Raw genomic sequence first — 20,657 nt, 5'->3', positions numbered from 1 at the left:
TGATTGTGAATATTTCAATAATTGTCTCATGTTTCTTTGCATACTTCTCCCATAAACAAAATACTCTTGTTATGAAAGGTTTGCTTAAATATTTCAAGAAATGAGTATACAGTAGAAACAAGAAATAGCTTGCTATTAATATTTTTATTTTTCGTCAAATATAGATGTTACACATCAACGTTATTATGAAGTAAAAGGAGTCCATAGGCTTTCATTATGTGTTAATTACATGTGGGTAAGAATTGTGTCTAATTCCCTCCTAATGAGTAGCTCTAAAATAACTAAAAAGAACCTGCTTCAGTCAAATTATTGGATTGACCACAATCTGAAATGGTAGATAACAGGAGTTTGAAAAAATGTGTTGTAAAAGTAACTAAAACAATTGTAAAAATTATTAAAAAAGTACAAAGATAGGAATTATAAGTTTGTTTTTTGCCCTAATGTAACATTAAATTATTTACAGTAATGTAGGAAGGACTTGCAAAGTAGAAGTCTTTGGATAGACATGCAGATTTTACAATCAGATAGTAGTGGTATAAGGAGCTGCTAAAATAAGCTTAATCTTGGGGGAGGTCTCAAGACATATTACTCAAATATGTAAAAGTGAGGGTGATACATAGTCTCTTAATTCTAACTTCTGACTACTGATATTTTATAAATATATATCCACATGATTTATCAAGTTAATGCAGTATTTTCAGTGATTTTAGTGTGTGAAGCATACAAGTCTGTATTAATGTTTAAAGTACTATTTCATTTATGACCCTTTCTAGAGTATTGTCATCTGAGTTTGGAGTTTTATGTTACCACAAAGAAAGGGCATTCCTATTTGAAATTTACTGTGTAAGTTCTTTATAAATGTGGCAGTGAAACAGTTAAAATAGTTGCTGAAATATACAAAATTAGAATAAACAAAATAAATTTATTTGGTTTAGTAAGGGCATTCACTTACTCTTGAAAATAGCTAACCCAAAGAAATTGTATCCCATCATGTTTGTATCTTTATTTAAACAAAGGTTAAAACCAAATTAAAATAATAGTACATGTTGTACATTTAAAAATTGATGTTTTTGTTAATGTTCAGCTGGTTGTGGATCAAATGGCTCATTCCTGTTTTCTTTGGTTGAAGATGGATATTTTGTCATTGATGTTTTTTACATCTAGGCTTTTGTAATTTCCTATGGTTTACACATAGGGATATGGCACACCAGTTTAAGGTTCATTTATTTAGTCTGAAATGCCTCTTATGGTTTTGCTTGTGTCCTTGGACTTTTGCATATTTGGTATTGATTTTCATTAGAGCTGGTCTTCTTTTGAACCTGTCTCAGAAGCATTTTTTAAAGTAATTTATAAGTAGAGTTGGATGATAAACTTGATTAATTGATACCTTAAATTATCTTTGAGCATCAGTTAGTGTCATGTCTGTTAAACACTTAATCAGAATTGTGATTAACTCATTTCATTTCATAAGCAATTGATTGAATTCAATTCTTGACGATGAGCTTAACCTGAGGATGACCTAGGAAGGTTGAAACATTGTTTTCTCTTTATCAGTAAAAGTGTTAATACCCATACCAGCTGTTCTGAGATACATACAGATTGAATTTAATATTTTCTAATACACTTATTACAGTTTTTGGTTACTCCAGCTAACCAGATACTTAAAATATTCTTTCATGATTCCTCAATGTTATATTTAGATAAAAGTTTTTCAGTTCAAATGATTTGTATCACAATTCAAAAAAGTAATCAGTTAATCAGAATTAATGTTTTCAATTATTACCATTCACAATCATTTCAGCTATCAAAATCTCATCTCAGAAAAATTGATTAGTTGAATTCAGTGTATTAAAGAGCCAATGATTAATTGATTACCAATTTCTATTAATCACCCAGCTCTATTCACAAGACTTTATGAGGCCACCTTTTTGAATAGGTTTAGAAAGCTTTCCAAGACTCTAATATTCTAATAATATTTACAGCACCATAAGATTACTAAGTTTTCAACATATCCTTTAAAATCCCCAAACTATTTAGAAATTAGTTCAAAAAAATCTTCAAAATAAAAACATTTATTCCATTTCTTGTTTTGGGATGCTGATCTCATGGTGATGTTTAATTATGTTTTTTATTTTATTCAGCTCCAATTTTAAACTACTTATAAGGGGATGCTTTAAGTAATTGATTATTACTAGAGCAATAATCTTATGATTGAATTAAATCCTTAGTTTTGCCTCAGAAATTCTGATCATAGTTCTGAGATATTTAGCATTGCATGTAGAACAGCTTAGAGTTCTGAATTTTGAAATTTTCAAACTTGAAAAAGCTAATTTTACATAGTTTAAAAATGCATTGTAATTAAACTTAGAGATAACTCTGTGAAATAGTGTTTTTAGTTTTTTTCTTAAATTTAAATTGTTACTTTTAGATATAAGTGACTGTTTTGGTTTAAATTTAATTTTGAAACATTATGATTTAGATAGTCTACATAGAGTATCATATTTATTTTGTTTCAGAAATGATATTTGATGGTAAGTTTATTTATATAACTATTTACTAATCATATGTTGTTTATTTGCATTGTTATGAACCAGTGATGTTATTGCATCATCTTGCTAGAACTTTCTATGTTTTTTATTAATTTAATTGCATATTATTGCATCAGACTAGCAGATCTACTAAGATGTAAACAAATCATGATTATATGTCCCACTGATATGTATGTTTCTAAGGGAAAGAGAGCACCAAAAGACATGGATGAGATGACCAAGTTGTCAGAACAGTATATGAAAGCCCTTGGAGGTAATATAACTGACAAGCCTAAGAATAACCAATGAAAATCAGAAGTGGATGACTAGAAGCAGGATACTGCCAAATGGGACAAGAAGTCAAAAGACAAAAGGTGAAAGAGATGCTGTGCTTGTAATAAAATGTGGCACATTGTAAATAAATGCAATTCTTTTACCAGCAAGCAGTACTAAAATTCTCAATATGAAGTACATGGAGCTATTTACAAATATGGTACTGGGATGAAACAAGAAAAGAATGATTGCCCTCATTGGTGTTGTTAGTGCCAGAGCAAACAGATTGAATGCAGCTAGGCAGATGCATAACATGAAAGAAGAGCTGTCACACAATTGATAGTTAGCTGAAATAAGCAAATGGATCAACAGCATCAGTGGTCATTGGAGCATGTGATAAACACCTAGAGGTGGTAACAAACCATAAAATGCTAGTAGGTAAAGGCTATGTCAGGGTCAAGAAAATGAAAATCCTAGAAGATAATGGATGTAGTATTGAGAACCAGTCTAGTATTTAATGACCTAATGGTAAGCAAGGTGCAACTGTGTGTGCTGATTGATGGACATTGAGAAAGTTTCATAACTTGAATAAAGATGGATGCTCTGTTTTACATGATAGACCTTGAAACCATGTCTGTTAAAGTACCTATCTGTGTTTTGTTGATTGGCAATATACTAGGCAGTACAAGGTTTGAGAAACCAGACAGAAAGAAGACTGATGAATTATCTACCATCATTTCCAAAGCTGAAAAGAAGATAATTAAACAAAACATCAATCTTATGCAAGTCTCAAAGAGTGATATCCCACGTGTGTATGTATGGAAACTGAAGGAATCGCAGAAGAAAGACCCTTCACTATACAAGAACAAGGGTAAAAGGACATGAAGAACAGAAGACCAGAATGGAATGCTGTACTGGATCTGTCAAGGTAGTTCTGTTGAGAAATCAAACAGACCATAATACCAATAGAATATCAGACTCATATGATGAAGATGACTTACAATTCAATCTTGGGTGGACATCTAGTAGCAAAAAAGACAGCATACAGAATCATCAGCAACAACAACTATCATTGGCCAAGGATCATTAGAGATGTGACTAGATTCTGCAGATTATGTGATGTATGCCAAAGGACAGTATCTGGAGGGAAGTTGACATTGGAAGAGATACCTCTCATAAAAGAGCTATTCAACAGATTATTAGTTGTGAACTTGATCAGACCACTAACACCTGCACATAATAAGGGTAACTAGCAAATACTTCCAGGTGGAGTTTTTCAAAAAGAGTTCTTTAATGACAGAGGGATCCAATTTGTGTCAACTGTTGCAAGAGATGTACAGACTAATCAGCATTGGGTAGCTCTTTACCACCCCATATGACCACAGATATAGTGGACTTTACGAGAGTCAGTGGAGTCTTAAAGAGCATACTCAAGAATATGTGTTAGAATAGATCACATGACTCAGACAAGCAGTAATATTTGATTATCTGGAAGTCCCACAAAAACAAGTGCAGGGATTTTACCCTTCAAGTTACTGTATGGAAGAACAGTATGAAGCTTGTTGCAGGTACTGAAAAAACTTTGGGCAGAAGAAGAAGAGTCATAAAGAAGGCTCATATACAGGTATATGTTAGGTCTTGGAAACCAAATGGAGGATACTCATTCACTATCTTGATAGAGCTTGTGTATAGCTCAAGGTAGTTAGAAGCATTTCTGGGACAAAAAGTTCAAAGTTCACAAAGTGAACCTGACAATGACTGAAGAAGGTCGAAATGTTGTTCTCTCCTCTACATAAAATATTTTCTCAACCCAAACCAGCCTTTTATATATATATATTTTTCTCTATAAGTGGGTTTTTTCGTCATCACTGAAAAAGTTCAAAGATCAATATTTCAAGGTCAGACCTACAAACAACAACAAACTTACCCTGTAATGGAAAGGACATTTTAAAGTGTAAGAAGTGGCCAATAGAATAAGAGTAGAAGGTGAAAATGAATGGAAAGACCAATATCTACTGTACCAATATTTTTAAACAGTAGTTTGGTAAGGAACAAGACTTATCTTAAGTTTTTGAAGCACAAATGGCTATAAAGATGCAGAACCAGAAGATAGTGACTTTGTCATAGAAGATAAACACCTGGATGACCAATAGCCTTGGAGGGTATAGATGAGACATAAAAATGTCATTATCAATGAAAGAACTGATAAGCAGGCAGAAGAAAGAGTTACAAGATTTGCTGTTTCTGTACATAGATGTCTTTGCAGATAGATCATGCAAGACCATAACTACAACTATGGACCCAATATGGGCAAAATCTTATTAGGTGCCCAATGGTTTGAGTGACTTGGTCAATGAAGAAATTAAGGCAGAATCACATGAGCTTATGTTCACCAGTGGTAATTGTGAAAAAGAAGGATGGTTTAATCCACTTATATATAGACTTTCAAAAGATGGACCTTATAAGGAAATTTTACTCTAAAATTGTAGAGGCTATCATGGCAAAATTAAATGGGTTCAAGTTGATCATCAAGACCAATTGCAGTAAAGGTTATTGGCAAATCCCAAGACAGAATCGAAAGAGAAGACAGGTATTGTAACACCAAGGAGATACTATCAATTAAAGAAGACAACATTTGTTGTTGTCAATTCAGCAGTGACATTCACGCTTAAGATGAGGAAGATGTTGCACAAGACCACCAACATTGAGCATTATGTGGGTGACATTTTAATCCACACAGTCAAAAGGGAAACTCAGAGAGCTGTTCTTGCGAGTGAAGCCAGCAGGTCTGACCATCAGACCATCTCAGTTGTACATTGGTTATTCTGTGCTGGTCTTTTTTGGACAAAGAAACTGACCTTTATACAAAATGCACCAGTTTTGATGACCAAGCAGATCCTTCCTAAGGTAATGGGATACTGTAGTCAGTTTATTTCAGTATACATATAATTTGCCACACCACTGACTAACCAGACCAAGAAAGGCTTTTGAACAAGTTTAAGTAAGAACAACCAAACGGTATTCAAGAAGTTGAATAAAATGCTAAGAAACTTACCAAGCTTTAGATTTACAGACTTCAGCATAAAAAAAACAATTCATCATCTCGGCCAATGCATCAGATGTTGGATTTGGAGCAGTATCTATTTCTCAAAATGAATGTCAGTAAGAAGCTGTTGATTAGGGAAAAGAACTACCCTGAGAGTGTATTGCCAACATTTTTACCATTCTGAAATGACAAAACTAGTTCAGTGACCTTTCCAGACAGACCAACTGTCCCTTGCATTTGTCTAGAGGTGCAAAATGGACAGTGTGAGGATCATGAGGTTGGCATTATACTTTCAGAACTAAGGGTTCCATGTTGAGGCCAACAAGAAAAATTCAAATGTTGATGCAAATTGTATGAGTAGTCTATGAGCATGGACTGAGAACAGCCTTTGTATCTATTAAAAAATAAAAATATTGTAAATATTTTTCTAGAAGAATGCTTGTTTTCAGATAAACATAACTGTTTCAGTTTATGTTTAATGTGAGTATTGTGTTTTATATAGTTCATGTGGAACAGGTGTTGTATTTAGTTAATTTTAGTTTAATTATGATATTTTGAAGTAAGTTTGTTTATCCAAACATGTGATTTTTTTTCAAATCACATGTTGTGTAGTGAGTCAGCAATTGTTTAAAATAGTGAGATTATTGTATCATGTTGCTAGACCTTTCTGAGTTTCTTATTAGTTTAATTTAGTTTTTCTGCATTAGAATATCCAATACGAGGTCTGTTCAAAAAATACTTCATAAAACAAAATGTACTTTATTTAGAAGTTACAGGTCTGGGACCCCTTCAAAGTACTCTCCTCCCCAACGCACACACGTATCCCAACGGTGTTTCCACTTGTTGAAACAGTCCTGGTACGCTTCTTTTGTAATGTCCTCCAGCTCCTTTGTCGCATTTGCCTTAATCTCGGGAATCGTCTCAAATCTTCTTCCTTTCAAGGGTCTTTTGAGTTTGGGGAACAAGAAAAAATCGCAAGGAGCAAGGTCAGGTGAGTAGGGGGGGTGAGAAAGAACAGTGATTGAGTGTTTGGCCAAAAACTCACGAGTTCTGAGGGCTGAATGGGCTGGAGCGTTGTCGTGATGGAAAAACCAGTTGCCACTCCTCCACATTTCTGGCCTTTTGCGATGGATGGCATCCCTCAGCCTTTACAGAACTTCAATGTGGTAAGTCTGTTTCACTGTGGAGCCTTCGGGGAGGTACTCGTGGTGAACAACACCCTTAGAATCGAAGAAAACTGTCAGCATCACCTTGACCTTGGATCGAACGTGGCGAGCCTTTTGGGTCTGGGGTATGTGTCACCCATCCACTGGGACGATTGGACCTTCGTTTCAATGTTATAACCATAAACCCATGATTCATCACCTGTTATGATCCTTGACAAGAAGTTTTCATCTTCTTCTGAACGATCAAGCAGCTCCTGACAAACCTGGACGCGATGGGCTTTTTGTTCGTCCATCATCAGGCATGGCACAAATTTCGCAGCAACGCAGTGCATCTTCAATTTTTCGGTCAAAATCTCGTGACAAGATCCAACTGATATCCCTCACTCTTCAGCAAGCTCCCTGACAGTCAGATGTCGAAGTTGTTTCTTATGTTAAATTTTGGATGAAGTGCTCATTCCAGGACTGTTTGCTTGCGTGCATTGTACCTGCTAATTTGGGCTTCTTTCCATTGGGTTTGTCTTGCAGCTTATCATATTCCAGGTGCTCTGAACTTAGTGTTGAATCATCTCTCTTGGCCAGACAAGGTTCTAATTTTAGAGTGGTCTCTTCACCTTCATATTTTTCAGTAGGTTTGTTCTAACTTAGACGTGCCTCCTATCAATGCCTTCACTACTCTCAAATTAAACTTCCCCCTTTTTTGTGTCCCCAGTTTCTTGTGCTTTGGCCTTAACTGTCAGTGTTGTCAGCCAGGACTGGTCTCATCTTTTTATGTATGCTTATCCTCCTACTCTAATTTTGATTTGGATCTTGGCATTGAAAGGCAACAGTTTTGGTAACTCTTTGGGTAACAGTGCCCCAATTTTTTCTGTTTCATTAATTAATATCAGACTCTCTCTCATCTTTTGCCTCATTCCCATTCCATCTTGCTTCAACCACTTGTTTTTTTGTTCAAGAATGGTGTTCTTTTATCTTCATATGTGAGACTTGTTCAGTCCTTAGCTCACATGTTTGAACTTTCTGAGTATATTAACTTTTTCTTATCCATTTTCTATTATTCTTCAACTGTGCCTTCTGTCAATGGAAGTTACAAGTTTTTTGACATTGGTCCATTAGCCCCTTCTTTCCTCAAGGCCATCCAACTTTTCAGCTTTTTCACATGATTGGTTGGCTATGGATTGTTGGTTCTCAGGTGGCTTTATCAACTTCATTTTGCCTTTTCCATTACTGTTAGGTTTTTTTCTCTTCCTGTCCTCTTCATTTGTTCTTTCCTTTTTCATCAACCCCTTAATTGTAATCCTGTGTTTGACTGGGACTTTGATGTTTTACATGCTCTTACATGTGCTCTATTCATGGCATTGGCTTCATGTTCATCATACTGGCTTATTCCAAAGACATTCTTCTCACCTGTAATTGCTGTTATTTGGATGTGTATGCCAGTTGATGTTTCCTTCACCCTCTTTCATCATACTTACACCTCTATCCAGATCAGACCTTTCTTTCTGAAACATTGGTTGCCCAGGAAGGTGATAATTCTGTCACATTTTGTCTCATTAAATTCATCAACTGTCTCACTCCCTTTTATATCATTTTTACCAACCTTTGGATGAAATTCTTAAGACTGACATATAGATATATTTGAGGAAGGTAAGTACACTTTCTCCTACATACCCTTTTCCCTCTTATGGGATTCCACTAGGTAGTTGGTGTGTCTTCCAGGATATTCTTATTTCGCAAATTCCACATTGTGCCATGGATAATAGAAGGTGTTCTACTAGTATCTGTTGTTGAGATGAGGTGTTCTGCAGGACCAGTAGAGTTATTCTTGTGGTATTAAAATTACTCCATTGCCAGACTATGATGGGAAAAGTCAGCACCAGTGAAGTTACTGCCTACTTCTTTGACACATGCTTGCTGGCTTTTGAGAACAGAAGATGGGGATCTGGACACTTCTCTAGATCTCCTCAACATGTACTGTGTTGTCTAATTGTGCCCTAATCACACTACATTTCCTTGCTTATCAACCACTTGTGCTCAAATGCATGGTTGGTTACATCGTAGTCAAGATGATATGTAATCTCTCACAGGTGTTCCTCTATGAAACCCTTGTCATTGGGTATCTCATTCAGTAGTTTGTTTTTTAGGGCATTTTTTTGGAGGAGCTCATCTAACTTTAGTATTTGTATTGACCATTCCACCATTTATCAAGCTTAATAACTTAACTGTATTTATGTTTTTAAAAAAATATGAAACTTTGAGCAGACAAAATACACTACCTACATCAGGGGTTCCCAACCTTTTGGCACTCGCGATCCCTTACCTAAAAGTTTGAAACCCATGTGACCCCCTACTTAGGGCTTACTATCAACAGCTTAATTTTTTTTTATTTTCTGTGAAGGAGAAGAAAAGAAACATCTAAAAAAATATTTAAAAATTCTGTAATTATTTATTAGCAAATTAAATCATATTGGTCCAACCTGAATTCACAAAAAGAACATATATTTCTTAAAATAATATTAACATAGGTTTGAACAGCTATCCAACCCAGCTTGTGAGATGCCCGATGTTGCATTTCAGCATCAAGCTTTGAAATTCATGGCCGAGCGTTTGTTAGAGCCAGTCTCATTTCATCTCCAACATCCAATCTGTTCCTATTCTTTGTTTTTATATTGACAAGAGTGGAAAATCCTACCTCACACAAGTAGGTAGAAGCAAATGGAACAAGGACACGTAAAGCTATCATGCTGACTTTGGAGTATGACTGATACATAGCGCACCAGAACTGAGTCACGGATTTCACCTTGAAGAGATCACGAGCTGAAGAGTCATTCCTTAGATCCAGAAATTCATCTTGGATATCATCTGGGATGCTGGATACATCAAGTTCAGTACAAAATGGGTTCCTTACAAGGCCTCCTGTTCCTGTGATAGCTCAGGAAGTAATGCTCGACTTCCTTTTCTAGAGACTGAAGATGTTCGGTAATCTCATCCTCGAGGAACTGATCCAGTTGGATCAGAGACTCATCCGTCACTCCACAAAGTTTTTCAAACATAGCGATGTTTCCAAGATTGGTTTTCCGACACCAATTCTGCAGTTTGGAAAGAAAGGCCGAAGACTATCTTGAAAAGGAGAACATGTGTTTCCTTCCTTGAAGATTCAAATTGAGCTTGTTCAGCTGGTCAAAATGTCGGCTAGATGCATAACCCTTTTATTCCATGCTTCATTTTCGAAGTGAGCTACAAGATCTTTCCTTTCTTGAGTCTCCAGGAATAGCTTTATTTCATCTTTCATTTCAAAGACACGATTAATAACGTTTCCTTTCGACAATAGCGTACTGCTGTGTAGAGAGAAGGAGTTAGTGGTCAGCATTCATGTCTTTGCATAGTTCTTTGAATAGGTGACTGTTGAGTGCTTGAGTCTTCACATAATTTACAATTTTGATTACAGATTCAAGCACTTCCTGCAGAGAGGCAGGAGAGTCTTACTGGCGAGCATATCGGTGAATCATGCAGTGGATACCCTTTGCTTGAGGTGCTAGCTTCTTCACTCGACTGGAATCCTGATTTCGATCCCAGCATAGCTGGTGCCCCATCCGTACAAACCCCACACACGTTTTCCCATTGAAGATCTTCGTCTTGAAAAAAAGTTGAAACTTTTTCCATGACATCATCAGATTTTGTTGTGGTTTCAAGTGCACTGCAGAATAAGAATTCGTCTTTGATGTCACCTGAATTAATGTATCTCACGAAAACAAGCAACTGAGAACATGAACTTACATCTGTTGACTCGTCGAGCTGAAAGGAGAACAAAGGGGAACCCTTGATTTCAGTCAAAACTTGTTCCTTCACATCCATAGACATTTTAGAAATGCTCCTCTGTATAGTATTATTTGACAGGGATACTTGCTGCATCTTCTTTGCACTGGCTTCTCCAAGAATAAGATTTACTACTTTCATCATGCAGGGTTTAAGAAGTGTTTCTCCAATTGTTTGAGGCTTTTTTTGTTTAGCAATTTCGAATGCCATCTTATATGAAACTTCCACTACGGCTGCACTCTGCTGCTGAAACGACCAACTTCTATTGATTCTTTGGCTTTTAAGACACCGTTCATGCCGTTTGAAGAAATCCAAACCCTCCTTTGCGTGTTCTGGATGTTTCGTCTCGAGATGACACTTGAGTTTTGATGGTTTCATTGACTCTGCACTCAGGACAGCCTGGCACAAAACACACTGTGGTTTCTCGATGCCGTCGTTGGCGAGCACAGTGGTGAAGCCAATGTTGAAGTAGCATTCTGAGTATCTGCGCTGTTTAGCCATGGACACAACTCACCTCTACTGCTTACTTATCTCCTTGTTAAAATAAAATAAAAATGTTGAATAATGAATGCTTTGGCAACTGTAGATCTTACACTGACTACTTGTGGGGGGGGTGCAGGTAGAGTAATGATGGGGTAAGTATTGGGAGGGAAGGGAGCGTGGCCAGTAGCGCGATTCGTCATCCACCAATCAGCAACGGACATGTGACTCACGTGTCGACAGTGAGCACACACACACTTAATCACAGCTAAAGAGACACACAAGCATACGTACATGCTCGTGCACTCACTAGTACACACATACATACAGTTGCAGACACATACACATTCACACAGGCACATTCACTCACAAGCACGCATACATACACCCATAATATCACCTAATGACATTGAACTAACGTAGCACACGTTTTGCTTTGCACCGAAACAAAAAAAATGTAAGAGCATGAAAATGTAATTGATGAAATAAAATTAATGTTATCCCAAGCTACTTCTTACTAGGTTTCGCAACTTCCTTGCCAAGGCTTTGCGACCCCTTGGGGGGTCTCGACCCACAGGTTAGAACCCCTGACCTACATCCTTGAAATCTTGTTTTGAAAGAACAAGGTGGCATCTTAACATATGAAAATGGCTAAAAAAGCCACTAGAGGGACATCCCCGAGATTTTGATTAGTTAATCTCATGTCACATGCACAAGTGTATATAATGAACCATTTTCAAAAATGGGAAGAGGTGAGCAGGGCCGCTGTGTTTGATTCAGTACACAAGTGATATCAACAAATAGAAAAGATAGGAGTTTGTTACATTATATTCTGGCTTTTTAATATTGGTAATTTGAGTTCCTAATTTGTACAAAACAATATACTTTCTATTTTGATACCACAAACATCTGATTTGAACTAGTGATGCATTCAACATACCACGTGACACACAGAAATCAATGTTTAAGTGTTTTTATATTTTTCTTTTAAATTACAAAAGTTAATAATATATAGCATTAAGATATGAATTATAATGTATAGTTTGTTACCAAATTTATTGGCATAAATTCATAAAATAGTAGTTCAATAAAATTTTGAATGCAAGTCAAAAATTGGTCATCCATGAATTTGCTCAAGTACGGTAAGGACAGTGTTTGAGCAGTGGGTTGCAGAATCTAGGAAGAAAATATTAATACCAGATGACTTGGTACGAGATGAGCCAATATGTGAACCTGTCAAAAGAGGTTTTAAACAAATAATGGATATTGATTTTCCACAAAAATATCAGATTTTTTTTTTAAAGTAGAACTGTTATATTCACCTAAAATATGAAACAGTTTTCCAATTGAGGCTTCTATATTCTGAGTTTTCAGATAAGGTGCTTTGCCCTTGTTACATTCATTTGTGGAATATGTGATAGCATCATTTCAGTAGATGGCTTTTGCCTTTTTTCTTCTCTGAAAGAACATGAAAATTAACCAGCACATGTGTGTAACATGTAGTTGTGGTGGAACCTAAACAACTGTCAGTCACTGTGTGCATTAATTGAACAAGTTGAACCTGTTCATGATGATGAGGAATTTTACAGCCTCTTTTCTCTTCCTAATTATTCGATGCTTTCCAATGCTTTCCTGTAGAAACTGTTAGGCCTTATTCAGTCATTTATACATGGATTTTCAGGTATTTTCTGTTTTATTTGTTTTCCTAATTTGCTATAATCCTGTTCCTTCCTTATTACATGACACTTTCTACTCTCAGTATTTTGTTTTCCCTCTTCTAGATCTCATTAGTCTCCTTTCTGGGGTACTCCATAATTCACTTGAGGTATTTTCAGGGGATACTTTCTCCCTCATTACCTCTACATTGGTGCAATTGTTCTTCTCAGCTTTCTCTCCCCATAGTATTTTCCTTGCTGTTAGGATATTTTGGGGAGGAACACTTTGTTGTCTCTGGCTTGTTTACTATCAGTTTATCTTTGGTAATTTCATGTAGTTCCATTTATCCAATGGTTCATTTTGGGAATACTTTTGAAACTTTGGAATCATGTATGGGATTTGTAATGCCACTTTCAACCCTTTTATTCTTGGTTGCTTCTTTGCCCCAGCTGGATTTTTTGCAAACCCTTGTTCCTGTTCCACCACAGATACCTTCCTGTTCTTTACCTGCTTCTCCCATTAAAGGTTTCACCATTAGTCATTTTTATCAATGCAGGTCTTATTGTTGCCAACAGAAGTAAGAACTACCATGTGAATTCTAGTCTGGTGGAGGCTTGTTTGATCAATTTTGCTAAAATTTTGTGAGAATTTGTTACTGGAATCCTTTTATCAGTCAGCATCTGTCTGAGGCTGTTCAGAATGTTCTATCACAGAAAGTTGTTGAGCTTGCCCACTATCCTTTCCTAACTTTTCACCTCAGGCTGTTTATTGTCTCAAAAAAATCCAGAGATTGGTGTCATGTGAGCAATCTGTCCTGCTTCAATTAATTTCTGGGTTTTCTCCATTTTACAATGGAGTCTTTTCTCACACTAAAATGAGCTTTCTCTCTGGAATTGTAGATGAGTGAGGTAGATGTTTTGAATGTCTATCTACACATTCCTGTTTCTCATTGTTGCAGATGTTATCTTCAGTTTATCTCTCATACACTTGTGCACCAGTTTCATGCTTTGCACTTTGGGCATGCTTTGAGTCTGTGTGTCTTTTACTGGGTGGTTGAAATTTTTTTGTGATTTATACATGCTCTGGAGTTGTACTTAAGCCACTATGTAAATGATTGATTTCTGTTAACTCACTCAGAAATGGAGTCTTCCTATCACTCTTGTCTCCTTTTTTTCTTCAGCTGCTTGAGTGGGTTGAATTATCAAGTTGAAGAAGTATTTCCTTTTTTCTACCTAATATCTTGTCCACTTGAGGTTTGTTTTTAACTTCCATCTCAGGTGGGTCCAACTTTATCTTCTTTGACTCCATTTAGTGGAGTTTACTGCTCATTCTTTTATTGCTCACAATGTTCTACCACTTTTGGAGACAGTTGCTTCTATAAAAGCTCTTATTGCCATGGGTTGGGCACAAATGCAGTTTCTTCAATGGAATCTCTCTAAGGATCCCTTGAATCCTCCAATTTCACTTCCTCCTTCCTTTATAGACAATATGGATTGGTGATTGAGCAAGGCCCACACATCTTTAGGGTACCATTTCTTCCTATCTTTCCTGGTACCATCTTGCATTTACCTCCCATATTTTCTTCATGCTCTTACATTAATTCTAAATTCTCATTGAGCAGTTTTTTCAAACTGGTATGTTAATGTGGTTATTCACTGCCTTATTTTACCTCTGTTTATCTGGAGTGTTTATCTTTTTTTTTTTTCCAAGACTTCATTTGCTCATGCATGTAATTCTTGCTTCAACCAATTTGGCTTCCTCTTATCTTCTACCTTTCTTTATTTCAGGTCTGATTTGGATAGGCATCTATGCAGTGGCAGATTTAACATTATGGGAGCCCAGGAGCTAATAATTTTTGTGGGGTCTACATTCCATGTAAAATTATCAGTGGGCTCCCATTAAGACCATGGGCTTTCGGGCTGAGCCCCCTCTAGTCCCAACCTAAATATACCACAGTTTTTCTGTCCTGTATTTGCTCTTTGTTGTTACATTGCCTGCACAACTTCCTTCCACCTGTTTTTCTTTTTTGTTTTATCTCCCAGCAACATTCCTTTGTTTGTGATCTTTCTCCTTCAACACTTACCATTTGGATTTGGCTTTTGGTTTGTTTCTCCATTTCCTTTTCCCAAAATCTGTTTTAGGTGTTGTTACATTAGAATATGCACCTTACCATTTCCCTGGTGTCTCACCTCCCTTATCCATTGTAGGAAATCCTTTGAGCAAGCATAATTTGATCTCCCACTCTTTGCATTGGGTGACTGTTTCATCTTTGTCAGGATACTGTCTTCTGCCTGCTACTATCCTTCAAACTTTGGTAAAGTTGTGACTGGGTAAGTTATCTTTTACAATTATCTATATATTTTAAATTTTTCTGGAACATGCCTTTTCTTTTACTCTCAAGATTCTATTCTATAGTGAGTGTTGCAACAGGTATACTTTATATGTGGCAAATACATAATGTATGGCAGAAAATACAACATTCCCATGATGTATAATGCATACTGTTGAGATGGGGTGTTCCACAAGTTCACTAGTAGACCTTTCCCTGGTGATATATTTGTTTCATTAATATGTCCATTACAGACTGTATTAACCCATGAAGTTATATGGGTAAAGCAGAAAAGGGTAGCTGTCTATCCCTACCATTCCTTAGATTGAATAAATTAGGGACAGTTTGCTTTTCAGAATAAGGTTCTTGTGGTTACTCTTTGCCCTATCTCCAATGTTGGTATTTCTCTAGACTCTGTATCACATTTTGTTCCCCTTTATTCTTCCAGTGGAGTGTGGAAGTCCTTGCCTCTGAATAATTAAATATACAATTACGTTCAGTTAAAATAGTGGGGTGGTTGTGTAAATGATGCTTGTCCACCATTCACGTGTACCATCTCTGTATGATGAGCTTCAAAGGTTGTTATTTTGTTCAGCTTGTGTAGTTTTCCAAAGGGTGAGGTTACATATCAGTTATAGGGGCAATCCACTACCATCTAATGGTATATATTAGAATGTCATTCAGTAATGTTTCCTACAAAGGAGAGGGAGCAAAGGTGAAAAGATAGACCCAGTGTGGGTGAAGGTAATGTAATGCATGGTAATTGATATTGAACCAGTCTAGCCATCCATATTAATAATAGAACAGAGAAAAGGTGGTCATCTAGGTAAATTTTCCCTGGCTCCTCCATCACATTAGTGTGGCATTCTAGCTCTCCATGTGAAGAGGTGTGTATTGTCTAAGAAGTTAACATTTTCTATACCTGAAGATGTATTTCTGATAAATACTTACATTTTCATACACTTCTCACCTTTTCTTTCCACTTCTGGGACAACTTGGTATATCTTACCTTATCATGGAATGAATATCATGAGGTCAAAAGCATAGAGGGAGCTTGTATTGCCCTCCTCATGTCATTATTATGCAGTTGGTGGGAGTTGAGGAAAAGCTAGTGGCATGTAAATCTCTAAGGTAACATGGAGAAGATAGCTTTCTGTGTGAGAAAGTGAATATCTATTTGAAATACATTTCAACAATACAACTCTTTTAACAATAAGCTTTACTACTAAATATGTCAAAAACACTAGAAATGCATGCTGTAAATTCAGTTAGAATGTATTGAAGCCATTTGAAGCTTGTATTGTCAGTTACAGTTTGTGTTTTAGTGGAATGTTTTCTGGAGAACTTGTGAAGCAAAATATTACGTATCCAATTAAAGAAAAAATATTTGGTTGTATACATTTTTTTCTTCTAGTATTAAGGTACAAGGCTTTTAATAAAAGTATTTGAAAACAAAATCTACAAAGTATGCATCTGTTAATATTTGCAACTGTAGTTCTTCTTGGAACATTTGAATATTTTAATATAATACTTGAAATAAAATTGAACTAATATTTCATGATCTGTATATTGAGATTTACTTTATAATGAATAAATAATTTTTATCAGATAGCTGGGTCAGTTGTAGTTTATGCTGAATTTTTCATAATTAAAAATACATCTGTATATAACTGTTATTTCTTAATGATAACAAATATTTCATGTTGTTTTTCTTCGAATTTTGACAGTGCTTGTAGATGATGATATTGATGAGGATTTTTAGCACTCGGGCAATGCAGCACAAAGTTAAGATTAAAAAAATATTTCCATTATATAAAATACCTACACAATGTTCAAGTTATTTTTATTAATACTTTATTTCCAATATATGTTGATTTTCTTTAATATCAGAACTAATTGGAAACAAAGTATTAATAAAAATGACTTGAACATTGTGCAAGTATTTTAAAGAGTATTCATACTTGGTAATTCAATTCCATGTTCTTACAGTCATTGGCATATAGTACAGAGTTTATTGCTGTACATTTAAATTTTATAACTATTATCTGATTATATAAATAAACTTTTTACCTTTGAATGGCAGCATAAACCTTACATGCAGTTACTGAGACAAGTTAAATTAACGACCAGATTCTGTTCTAAAATCATGCCTTTTTTGTAAGATATAATGATAATAAAAGTAGCTGTTTTTGCATATCAATATTCTTAGTTTACCTGTGTATATAATTATGACTTTTAGTATTGTTGTGCTGCTAAAATCTGTTTCAGTCCTTTACTTTGTCACCTTAGAGGGAAGTGTGAAGTAGCTTATGTAGCAAAAGAAACACCAATGATTTTTTATGCTAATATTCATGCAGCATTGGAACAACAGCGTAGAAAGGCTGAAGAAGAAGATACCAAAGGACCAACAGTAAGTGCTTTTCAAGTTTACACGTTTTCTTTCTTTAACACCCAGTCAGCAAATCAGTAAGACATGTATGCTGGTTTGATTCTTAAATAAGGTACTCATGCTTTTTGTTGTTTCTTTTTTAAATTCTGAATAAAGATGTGAACTTTTTGGAGTATTTGGATTGCCCACAGGTATGGCTAAATTTTCACCAGTTTACAGCCTAAGAGAGAGTAAAACTCATACCATAACCTACAGGAAACACTGTAGTGGCTACACATGTTGCAAACAACAGTATCTTGTTTTTAAGCTAGATACTGCCATTTCTATGTAGTTTTCAGAAGTTATGTTAGTAAAAGTAGCTTTAAAGTGTTCATTGAAATTTACTTGCTGCTGTTAGTTGGACAAATGTGTTACCTGCCCGAGCAGGAACACTTCTATTATTTCGTGGAAGAGAAAGAAAGACAGTGCAGCCAATTCTAATCTCTACCTCTTTGTGGTAGAATATTGTTGAAGGATGCATTTTTTGTTGTTCCTTTGGCAGTATAGTGTTTTTTTGTAAGGTTAACAGATCAAGATCTTTATTAAAGTACATTTTTCTTGCTTAATTTGAATACTAGAAACTGACATCCCTCAGTAGCTTATACAGCCCCTTGAATTCAATCTCATTGTCTTGTAGTCTGGATATGAAATTTTTTGTTCCAACTTTGTGTTGAGAAAGTTTAATATTTATTTGCTCCTTCATAGCCACTTGAAATTATTTGCTCTCTATTTTTTTTTGAAGAATAAAAGAAAAGTTTATAGTATTAAGTGAGGAATAAGATGATAATAATATGACAAAAATATAAATTTAGATTGCCATTGCAATAAGTCTAATAAGATAAAAAAGAACTTGAAACATAATCCAGTCATTTCTTGCAACAAAAGTAAGAATTGTTCTACATATTATTATGACTTTTATTGGAAATTTATGAGGCTTTAAGAGAAGCTACAGTTACAATAAAAAGTGTTCGTACCCCTGGGTTCTGAGTGGTTGTTTTTTGCTCATAACTTAAAAAGTATCATGAGTAGGCTAATAGAAGTATAGTATATTATAAATATTATACTAACACACATCTACATTTATTAAAGTTTTATGTAAATTAATTGACAAATAAACTGTTTATAAACAAATAACCAAAAATAGGAGGAACAGAAACTGTTTGTACATTTCAGAACGTGTGAAAAAACTGATATTCCCATAAAAATTTTGTTTAGTTTGGTGAATAAACTACATTATACCATTCCAGAACTAGACACTGGGTTCATAATTATTGAAATTTAGCCAGCAAAAAATGTACTTCCAGTAATTTAGCGCGCCATCTCCGTCATTATCTGCTTGGTCATCATGGCGAACAGGAAACAACTGTCCAGTGGTTTAAAAAATCGAATTATTGTAAAATACAAGTCTCGTGTGTCTCTTTCCAGTATTGCTACACAACTTAATGTGCAAAAATCTACTGTTCAAAGCATAATTGCCAAGTTTAAACTTAACATGATCAACTGTTAACCTTCCTTGTTCCAGATGCCTCATCAAAATTCCAGAGGGAACCAAGAGGAAGGTTCTCGGAGACGTTAGTAGGAACCCTCGTTTAACACATAATGCATACTGAAACTGGTAAGGGAAACTGAGGTTCAAGTAAGCACCTCTACAGTTTTGGGTTCAAAGCATGCCATCCTCACAGAACTCCATATTTAAAGCCAATTCATTTAGAAGCATGATTGAGGTATGCAAGAAAGCATGTAGATAAACCCTTTACCTATTGGAAGAGTATTCTTTGGTCAGACGAGACTAAAATCGAGCTTTTCGGCCACTGTGATGTTCTCTATATTTTCTGTAAGAAGGGGGAATGAAATTTTCCAAAGAACACCATCCCTACAGTTAAACACGGAGGTGGCTTGATCATGCTATGCGGTTCCTTCAGCTCTTCTGGTGTAGGCAGCCTTCACCATGTCAACGGAATCATGACAAAAGAAGAGTATGTTGATATATTAGGCACTTATATCAAGATTGATGCTCGGAACTTGCAGCTTGGGCATTGTTGGATCTTCCAGCACAACAATGACCCTAAGCACACATCGAAATATGTGCAATCTTGGTTGCAGAGTAACCATATAAGCATTCTGGAGCGGCCATCGTAGTCACCCGATCTCAACCCAATTGAAAACATTTGGCATGAGTTGAAGACCAAGGTTCATCAGTGTCATCTGAAAAATTTGCAAGAGTTGGAGGCTTTCTGTAAAGAAGAATGGAAGAAAATACCAGTTGAGTACTGTCAAACGAATATGGAAGGCTATGAGGAAAGATTGTGCCAAGTAATTCACCTGAAAGGCTACATAACTGACCATTAAAGTAGACACAAAAACACTTTCTGCCCCTCCAGTGTTTGGTTATTTGTTTATAAACAGTTTATTTGTTATTCAATTTACATAAAAATTTATGTAGATGTGTGTTACTACAATATTTATATTATACTGTACTTTCACTATCCTAATCATGATACTTTTTAAGTTATAAGGGAAAAACTACTCATGACTCAGGGGCACGAACACTTTCTGTTGTAACTGTATGTAGAGTATGTATTAACAAGGTAGAAGTTTTACCACATGAAAAAAACACAAGCAATTTATATGCAAATTTTATTTTATCATTCTCAAGAACCAGATTAACCAGGACACCACACATACGTGTGGGGCTCAGAACAGAAAGTGGCTCATGATGGCAGTATAATGAATGAGGTTCTTTGAATGAATTGAGCTAACATTTGAGGTTTCTTGAAAGTGTCAAAATTTTCTTAAGTTAACTATAACTAAATATTTTACATTGAAATATTATACATTTTTAAGTAAAAAATAGCACAGCATTTTTCATGCCAAGCTAATCAAGTTTTTTAAGTGTGTGATGTAGTTGTTGCTTTCATTATTATCTCTTATTGAGGTT

At 35.5% G+C, this 20,657-nt stretch overlaps 1 protein-coding gene and 1 long non-coding RNA gene across 2 annotated transcripts in view; both read left to right on the top strand.

The window, feature by feature from the left end:
• The window catches only part of LOC143252956 (protein CLP1 homolog), a 153,776-nt gene that overhangs the window by 19,142 nt on the left and 113,977 nt on the right, over positions 1 to 20,657 (top strand). Inside the window, 1 exon segment of the mRNA XM_076505905.1 lies at positions 17,576 to 17,701. Coding sequence (XP_076362020.1) covers positions 17,576 to 17,701 — 126 coding nt within the window.
• LOC143252957 (uncharacterized) lies at positions 3 to 16,898 on the top strand. The gene is made up of 2 exons (XR_013029272.1): positions 3 to 2,902; positions 15,170 to 16,898. It is a non-coding gene; the product is annotated as an uncharacterized LOC143252957 (long non-coding RNA).

The sequence above is a fragment of the Tachypleus tridentatus genome, chromosome 6, assembly GCF_004210375.1.
Source record: "Tachypleus tridentatus isolate NWPU-2018 chromosome 6, ASM421037v1, whole genome shotgun sequence".
Lineage (NCBI taxonomy): Eukaryota > Metazoa > Arthropoda > Merostomata > Xiphosura > Limulidae > Tachypleus > Tachypleus tridentatus.
The sequence above is the reverse complement of the archived record's forward strand: the minus strand, read 5'-3'. Positions and strand labels throughout refer to the sequence as shown.